General features: G+C 45.4%; 1 protein-coding gene across 1 annotated transcript; it reads right to left on the bottom strand.

The window, feature by feature from the left end:
• Positions 1-800: 800 nt before the first annotated feature.
• Positions 801-9,009, bottom strand: CD164 (CD164 molecule). Its single transcript, XM_041414878.1, has 4 exons — positions 8,808-9,009; positions 6,039-6,230; positions 4,827-4,907; positions 801-3,883 (listed from the first exon to the last, which is right to left on the bottom strand). The coding sequence occupies exons 1-4, from the start codon at positions 8,902-8,904 to the stop codon at positions 3,723-3,725; spliced, it is 531 nt and encodes a 176-aa protein (XP_041270812.1). The 5' UTR covers positions 8,905-9,009; the 3' UTR covers positions 801-3,722.
• Positions 9,010-9,420: the final 411 nt, after the last annotated feature.

Raw genomic sequence — 9,420 nt, 5'->3', positions numbered from 1 at the left:
GAGAAGCCCAACATGAGCTGGCATGTGCACTCACATCCCTGAATGACAACTGTGTCCTGGGGTGCATCAAGGAAGTGTGATCAGCAGGTCATGGAAGGTGATTCTTGCTCTCCACCCTGCTCCTGTGAGAACCCACCTTGAGTACTGCATTCTGCATACCTGCAGGAGTGAGTCCAGAGGTTGCCCAGAGCAGCAGTAGATATCCCATCCCTAGTTTTGTTAAAGCTTCATCCAACTTGGCCTTGGAGCAACCTGGTCTAGTGGAAGGTGCTCCTGCCCAGGGCAGGGGAATTGAAACTAGATGACCCTCAAAGTGCCTGCCAATAGCAAACACTCAATGGTTCTATGCAATCAGAAAATAAATAAGGCTCAGAGCAAGAGCTTTTTCATGAAAATTCTAACAGCCTCTGTGCAAACACAGACAGCAGCCCCTCTTCCACCTGACATCCAGTATTACAAACTTTGCTTAGAAAGAGGAGTATTAAGCCGCACAGGTTATTACAGGTGTAACACTTAGTGCACACATTGCTCCTCTTTGGCTTCAAGCAGAAATCAGAATTCAGTTAACATGGAAAAACATGACCTGAATGAAAATTCTTTTTGAGAGAATTCTAAATCTGAATCAGTACTGTTAAATACAAAGTTAATGCTGTTTTTAGGGGAACTAATTCTTCAAACCTTGCATTCTTCCTCTTTCCCTTAGTATTCCTCAATTCCCATGGGAAACAGCTCATCTCCAAGTCACCAAGCAGACATTCCTCTTGGGGACTGCTCACATTAAAGAAAGTTCACAGGTAAAATTCCATTCAACAAATTTTATTTATCAATTTGGTTTTGCGATTACAACTGCTTCAGTTTTCTTCCACTGAAGACAAGATACAAACTTTTACAGCAACACTTGCAGAGAACATTCTTAAGGTAACAGCTTGATATTTGCACAAGTTGGCTTCAAGAAAAAGCCAGATAACTTGAAGAGTCACTACGATTCAGTGCCTAAAACTGATTTAGGGGCAAGTACAACTACAGATCTATGAGCTACCTTCCACTTCAAAACACAAGGCCAAGAAAAACTACAAGTTGTTACTTCAGGTTTTTTGCTAGTACACAGCACACATCAGCTGATACTGCATTTCACAAAGGAGTAATTACTTTTGACAGCGAGGCAGCCAAGCACATGGTGAAGATGTATAACCCAGCCTCCCCTCCCCCCAGACAACAAAAAGGGAAACAATTCAAGCCACAGCTCTGGACTGTGGAATTACACCTTGCAGGCGAGGCTAATGAGCAAGAGGTGTGTAGTGCAGGCCTTCCGGAAATACAGCACAAACTTGAGTTTTTCAGAGAGGCATTTCTACATGCCAGAGATCCTGGGTTTCCTAAAGTCTTGGAAAATAGCAATTGCTGGCACCACAACAAATTTAGTAACTAAGGCAAGGTATCCATTCTACCCTTTAAAACAAAATTTGAGGCAAACAAGTAAGCAATTTTAAGGCACTTTAAACATTATTTTTAGTTTGCTTTACCAGCATACTTTATCAGCAACCTAAATCAGGATCAGCAAAGCTCATGAATAAGCATTTCAGCAACATTTTAGAGAGCAACTTCTTTGTGGCAATGTTTTCCATGCTATGAAGTGTAGGACTTTTCTGCAAGTTTGCCAAAAGAGCCCTTTGAGGCCAAAAGTTGTACACTAGGTATAGTTTGCTTTGCTGAAGGCAAACCGTCATATTTCAAAAGAGTATTTTGTTCACTTCAAAGCACAGAATACAAGCTCATGGATTTTTTTTTAACAAATAAATGTAGTAAAATAGTTCTTAGATAGGGAAAGGACAGATTTAAGTGATTTCACAATAAGGCCAAGGATATACCATCTAACTCACACATATACTGTTGCTGAAAACTGGCTGCTCACTGCTGTTTTCATAAACCTGAGCTGATTGTCTTATTTTTGTTTAGAAAACCAAAAGCTAATGAACTCAAAGATACAGTACTGGTGAGTAACCTCCGCACTCTGTAGCAATTTGAGTTTTCTATGCAGCACAATAGAAACAATGCCATTCAAACTAGAAGAACACAAGAAAGCAACACTGTACACCTCAAGTTTCCAACTGAAATGCACTTAATTTGCTTCATAATTCAAGTCCCACTGCTGTGACTATTATCTGCTATCAATGCTATTTTTGTATTGGGTGCCAAATTCCAGTCAAGTCAGAGCTACTAAGACAGTACTACAGATTATCCCAAAACTGATGATCAGGGGATATATCAGAAGCTATGCGTCATGCGCTACCTCCACTACTTGATTTTATCTCTACTTCCATTTTTCCTGTGGGTTTATTTTCACAGGTGCTCAAATCAGTCTGCGTTGGAGATGATGTACCTTTGATACTCAGAACACATGGCTGACCCAGCCAAGGGAAAAAAAAACCAAAAAACCCTGAACTATTTGGCTGAATAGATTTCCTTAACCAGTTCACTGCAGGTGACACGAACCTGAAGCCTGGAAGGGGAGAAGGGACAGAAAAAAGGTGTAGCCTGTGGTCCCAGGATTACAGCAATCCTGACTAGGATCAAATCAGCAGATCCTCCGAATGACCCTGAACTCCTCCCTCAGCAAGCAGACATACAGGTGGGTAATAAAGAAAAAAAAACCAACAACCCAATCTCCTGAAATTAATTGCAAGGAGTTTTAAGAACCGTTTGAATAACAAAAACATCAGGATTTCCCAAACATCAGTATTTCAAGTATAAATGCGAGTTGCTGCCTTTTTATACAGGGAGTGAACTGAATTATATCACTAGTTTTATGGTTGGTCTTTGCAGGCCAGAACAAAAGGCAAACAAGCCAAAGCTTCGGTTTGTGGCTGAACATCGCTGTACCGTACTCCTCACTCTGAAACAAAATCACTAAGGGACAGTTATTCTAGGGAAATTTCTCTTTAAACTGGAATGCTCAAGTCACATGTATTCTATATTCCTATGTAAAGTAAATACTTAAAAGTTTTATTTATCTTTGATATAGCTGGGACATGCTTACAGCCTACTGAAATTTAGTCTTTTAAGGCACTAATATTTATTCCCCCATTTGAAGGATTATTCCTACATCCACCCTCAACATTAATTGGAAATGGCATAGGAATTCTGTTTGGAATGAAGTATTTTATGAGGCAACTTTTATTCTTGTGGGAAAAAAAAAAATAGGGATATGCTATTCTGTTAAGACATTATCTAATTCTACATTTTTGCCCATCTTTCTAGCAACACACTGTAAGAGCCATAAGCTACTACAAATGGTATTTCACTCCCTGAAATCAGTCACCAATAATTCACATCTTGATAAAACTGAAGGGACACTGTATCAGATGTTGTTTATATTAGCCTTCAGTATAAGTAATTTTAAGATTGTCTACTGGACAGTGTTGTCACTGAATAAGAATCTCTGAACATTCTACATTTGGCGTATCAAGAAAAGTCCCACATCAGCAGCCGCTAAAGGAAAATAAAACAGCCATTAGAACCCATGCAGCATATTGCAAGTAATCCTGTTGAAGAGATTCGTATCACTTCTTGCCAAGTATAATGTTGCAAAAATATTCATTTGAAGTCTTCTTTTAGAGATTTAAAGGATATTATGAACTGCTGTCTTCCACGAGCAACAGAAAATATTTTGGTTCAGTGAACTACAGGTGTTGGGCTACTAGTCCATTACCAAGGGGCAGGTCCTAAAGCGTGTGGTAATTTCGGTCTTTAGATCTGCAGAATTTGTACAGAAAGAAAATAACAGCCTGCAGACCCAGAACAAGGACAATTCCACCTATGAAACTCGCAGCATCAAACGTAGATTTGCGTGGAACAGGTACAGGAGTCTCAGTAGTATTTGAACCTGTTAAACACCAAATTAGAAACTGTAAGTGCGCAATGCTCACAACGGCTCTACAGATTTTAGTGCTGGATTCCTTAAAAAATCAAAACGCCAATAAGAAAACAAAAAATAATTAAAAGTGAAGCCACGCCAGCATCTGAATTTAGATTACTGGTATTGAAATTCTGATTAAATAGAGCTATTTATAGACAAACTGCTCTGGACCTCAAAACTGAGCAATACCCAGCTGGACTTTATTTGTACTTCCAAAAGCCAAAGTCTTCCTCCTCTACATAGAATATATTATTGATATGCCCACATTCAAGACATATTTCCCAGTCGTTGCTCCTTGCTCCAGTTTTTTTTTCTTAAATTTAACATAAATTTTTATCTTCCATCTACTGTACTTCACCCCGAGTGTTGGGCTTTAAAAACAGCTGAAGTCACAAATACAAAGCTGGAAATAACAGCCATCTGTTGATGGGTAGTTTTAAAGAGCTTTGCTTTGTGAGACCTTTTCATGAAATGGCATATTTAGGACTGACTTGGAAATAAAATACTTCAGCTTACTCCCATCACCATAGAACAATTTCATTTAACAAAAACAAAAAACAAGCATCCCATTATTATGCTGCAAAAACAAAGCATGACCTCCCAAAGACAGGGGAGTTAACAAGGGACTTCCAACCACACTATTAAAATCATCCAGCTAATCTCATTTGACCAACATGTTTCTGACTTTTTATATCTCCCCAATTAGTTCTATTTCTCAGGTTATATAACCTTGCTACTTGCATAGATCACCTTAACAAAATTAGACTTGCCATAAAGTTAGAAGTGACAACACCAGACACACCAATACCCCTTTAATGGTGTCACTTGGTGAGTCTTTCAAGACAACCCTTTGAAAGCGGCACGGATTTCGGAGTAATTAATGCTTTAATTATGGCAGTTGTAGCGTTACCTGCAGTCGTGGCTGTCGTGGTGGCTGGAGTCACGGTGGTTTTAGGTGGAGGAGCGTGAGTAGTTGCATTGGTGACGTTGGCTGTTTGAGAGAAGACAGTACATACACACCGTAAACTCCACAGCAAAGTTTGCGAGCGCTGACGTTCCTATACAAATGATTTTTCCTGTTTTGCTTTAACAAGGATAACCTTTGCCCTCAGTCTGTATCTCACACAATTTAGGTGGTGAACTCCATGGCATTAAGCCAAGGTTCTGCAACAAGGATTATTTTCAAACTTGCATACTACTGTTACCCAAATACTTCAAGGTTCTCCACAGATCAGTGATTCTTTGTTCAGACAAAACGACTTTTTTTTCAAGCACTCATATGAATGCTGGTATTTGAACAAGAATCAAGAGATCTGCTTCAAGACAACTGAGAATCTGCATCAAGGCAAAGGACTTTCATTGAACTTTCATTAGAATCAGCTAGTATTAATTGTACTAAAAAAGTACCTAATCTTACACCTCTAGACAGGAGATACACACGCTTTCTTCCCCTGTCCTCAAAACACTAAGTGTGAATGCCATCACTGGAATAAAACCACACACCTAAAATGAAACTGTCTCCTAAAAACTTTCATAATCAAGCCATGTAAGCTGGGTCCCTGACCTCTCGCCCTCTTATAAAGATTAGTATTACTAAAAATTAATCAGTATTCCACTATGTGCCTGGGACAGGTGTTAACATCTGTGGGTTTACTCAAAGCTAACCATCCTACTGTGGATGTAGGATGTTGGAACATTAGGCTGTTCTGAGCCTAATCAAGTACCAACTTGTTACCTCCCAGCTCCCTTGATCAGCAAGTTTTTAAAGATTAGGTGACTTTTTAAAAAAGAGATGGCAGAGATGTAGAGAAATGACAGAGAAATTTTTGAAAAAAAAAAACAAACAAACAAAAAACCTCAAACTCCTAAGAATTCATAATTCGTGGCAATCACTAATTCAACTGCCACTGAGCCAATTTTTAACACAGAAAATGCTTCCTGCCAACACAACTAAGAGTTTTCTAAAATCCACTTCTTCCAAACCTTGGAACCTTTTATGCATTCTGCACATCAGATTTTTAGTAGCCAAGCTACTACAGTGAACTTTGGAAGGCGCCCATCTTTTGTGTTATTCACCAGTTCCCAGTTTCCTGCCATTCTGAGTTCAGTGCCTCTGTATTACCTATAGGAGTATGAGGTGTGGTGGCAGAACTGGCTGTGGTAGCATTGGAAGACGCCGTGGTCACATTGGAAGATGCTGTGGTCACATTGGAAGACGCTGTGGTGGCATTGGTGGGTGTTACAGTGGCATTGGAAGTAGGTGTTACAGTGACATTGGATGCAGTAACACTGGTAGAAGGAGAAACTGTGGTAGCTATGAAAAAATAAAGTTACATTAGAGAGATTAATGACAGTATTGAACTAAAAAACAACCCAACAAAACAACATCAGCAGGCATAGCTTTAGGAATTTCATACAGCACTGAGTTCTACTGTAGTTTGAGATGGAAATTATTGAGCTTTTGAATCCACCATACTAACATGAAAAGTTGCATGAGTGAATACGTGAAAAATCTTGTCACAGGCAGCCCAATCAAGCCAGCATTCAACTGGCAACTCCAGATTCCTCAAAGCAAACTGGAATGAGAAGAACCCTACTGTCCAAACAGAAACTGCATGCTTTATACAGGAGAGCACTAGGTACAGAGCACTGCTTCCCAACCCTGCTGTGACCGAAGCTGAGCTTTAGGTAAAGCAGCCAGCTATAAATGCAGTAGAAAGCAATCAAAGTATGGGAAATAAAGACAAGAACCTGGAGAAATGCATGTACACATGCATAAAAAGGAGAGCAGAAAAAAAGTCAATATCTATTTGTATTTTGATCACAGCAGAAGCCAGCAATCTAACCAGTCCAGCTGCTTTTTTACGTCAATCTCAGGTCAAACATTGTTACCTTAAAAACACAACACATCCACTAACTGGATCAAGTAAGATCTTCTCATAATCTACAGTTTTACCACATTAGTTTTAACTGAGACTTACTCACACAGCCATCATAGTCAGCAAACCCACATACAACCCACAACTCCTTCTGCTGCATGCTCTCCAGCACATTTCACATCATATCCACCCACTCCAGGCACCCAGGGGTGACCTTTCACTTTTCTCTGCGAAAGGAATGCTGCTATCCGCAGATCTCTGGCAGGCAGCACTCTCATTTACCTCTCAAATAACAACTACAAGTACATGAACTAACTTCAGTATTCTGACAATCTGAAGTAAACCTGAATCCACACGGCCTTTCTCTTGGTTGTGGCAGGATCGGGTCAGAAAGGCCGGCACTATTTCTTTCCTTTCACACAAGAAGATATGAAAAGACCTTTGTGGGTTTGCACCAGTGAGGTGCCCTATTCCCTTCAGGAAGGCAGCACTCACAGCACTTCAAGAGCTTTATGACTGTTTCCCAATAACAGATTTCAGAGGGGTGGGGGGGAATCAGCCAATTATGATGGATATACATCTGAGGAACGGTCACAGCACACATAATGGCCTCAGACAAATGAATAACCTTCACTTTTGTAGATTCCTCACTACTATGTGGAAAATTTAGCACAGCACATCTGTTAAAACAGGCAGACAGCTGGTAGAGCCAACTCATACCAGGCACACTAGGACTTCTAATTTAGTTTCAAGAACAGCCTTCCCAGACTAACACGGGGAAGGATCAGATTTACAAGAGTAAAGGATGAGGAGATGTTTTTATCAATGAGCTGTTAACTTCAGAGTCTGTGGTAGGGCCTAATTTAGTTTCAAGAACAGCCTTCCCAGACTAACACGGGGAAGGATCAGATTTACAAGAGTAAAGGATGAGAAGATGTTTTTTATCAATGAGCTGTTAACATCAGTCTGTGGCAGGGTCTCAGACGTTATCCCAATGACACTTCCTGCTGTGAAAGGCTCTGTGGAATCTTTTACATGGGAAATCAGCAGAAGCCTGATCTTCACTGAAGGAAAAAAAAAAGACTCTAATACCATGAACTCAGCTTTTCAGCCTAGCCAAGATGACGTTTGCTCCCAAGATAAACCCGCTGTACTGGCTCTCGCACAGGGTAAATTCGGATACTCCCCTCACTCTGGAGGAGGAAACCAGGAACCACTGGATGGGTCTGGCCTGCCGGCCCAACAGTGCCCTCTCCTGTCGCAGGGCAGCGTTTGCCGAGCCCCGGCGGGGCAGATCCCTACGGGCTGAGGAGATCCCTACGGGCTGGAGCAGCGGGGACCGGGCAGCGCCACCCTCGGTGCGGCCAGCGCCGCTGCGGAACGCGGCCAGGGAACACCGAAGCGCCTCCAGACAACTTTGTGTTTTGTCTGTTTTTGTTGCCGTCTCCGCGTTTTGGGGCTCGCGTCACGTTTCGCGGTTCCCGGCCCCGCCAACACTCGGGCAAACAGCCCACAGGGCCCGAGCCGTGGGCAGTGGGGGCAAACCCGCGGGACGAGCGACGGGGCTCGCACCGGGATAAGGAACACGCGGCAGCAGGGCCAGAAGGACGCGGCTGCACCCAGGCACCCCCGCTGCCAGACCCGTTCCAAGGGCGCACGGAGCAGCCGCGCACGGTTCCCCGGCACCGGCTCCCCCCTCCAAGGGGGGATAACACGGGATAACGGGTCCCAGACCGGCACAAGCAGGAGAGCGGCTCCAAAGCTCGGCGGGCTGCGGCCACTGCGCCCAGGAAGCGGCGGCGGCCGGGGGAGCGCAGGGCGGGCCCCGGGGGGTCCCGGGCTCCGCGGCATTCCCGCCTTGGGAGGGTCCGGCGGCAGGAGAGCACCGGCGGACAGCCCGCGGGGCTCGGTGCGCGGAGCCCGCCTCGCTCCCCACAGCGCCGGGCACGGGGCGGGGCTGCCCCGTCAGCAGCTCCGGCAGGAAAGGAGGGGGGAGGGCGCGGATCACCCACCGTTGGTCGCCGTTGCGATCGCGGCCAGCCCGCAGAGGCAGCACGCCACGGAAACGACGGCGAGCGGGAACGTAAATGTCGTAAGCGTCCGGCCCATGGTGGCGATGCGGTGAAACGAGGGGGCTGCGGCTCCCGCTCCTGCTCCTGCTCGGCACTTCCCTTCCCTTCCCTTCCCTGCCCCGCTCCGCTCCCGCTGCCGCCGCGCGCCGCCACCCCGCGCCGCGTCACGGGAGCGCCCCGAGCTGGCCCCGCCCCCCGCTCGCGCTGTGGTTCCGCCCGCTTTCCTCCTGCCCCCCCATCGGGCGGGTAATGGAACGGTCCGCGGCGCGGCGCTGCGCCCCCACGTGATCCCGCCGCTCCCCGGGAGGCAGCTTTTCCCGCGCGTCACGTGCCGTGACGTCACCACAGTGGTCCCGCCCCTTCCCCGCTGGGTGCGCTCATTGGCTGGGGGCGAGGCGGGGGGCGGGGCCGGGGCGCGCGCGCTGGCGTTTCCCGCGCGCGGTCGGTGCCGGTGCCGGTGCCGGCGGTGCCGCCTGCGGGGCCCGCATGGGCGGCGGGCGGAGCGGTGCTGCCAGCGGCCCGCACCAGCCGCACACAGCTACTGCCCCCTGCC

Source organism: Onychostruthus taczanowskii, unplaced genomic scaffold, assembly GCF_017590055.1.
Source record: "Onychostruthus taczanowskii isolate IOZ18803 unplaced genomic scaffold, ASM1759005v1 scaffold48, whole genome shotgun sequence".
Taxonomy (NCBI): domain Eukaryota; kingdom Metazoa; phylum Chordata; class Aves; order Passeriformes; family Passeridae; genus Onychostruthus; species Onychostruthus taczanowskii.
This window is presented reverse-complemented; position numbering and strand designations above follow the sequence as displayed.

What these genes read in the sequence shown, in the direction of transcription:
- CD164 (XM_041414878.1), bottom strand. Translation starts at nt 8,904, where the DNA reads ATGGGCCGGACGCTTACGACATTTACGTTCCCGCTCGCCGTCGTTTCC. An exon ending in CACACCTCATACTCCTATAG is followed by an intron (nt 4,908 to 6,038) that starts GTAATACAGAGG and finishes TCTCTCAAACAG; the next exon opens with CCAACGTCACCAATGCAACT. An exon ending in CACGACAGCCACGACTGCAG is followed by an intron (nt 3,884 to 4,826) that starts GTAACGCTACAA and finishes GGTGTTTAACAG; the next exon opens with GTTCAAATACTACTGAGACT.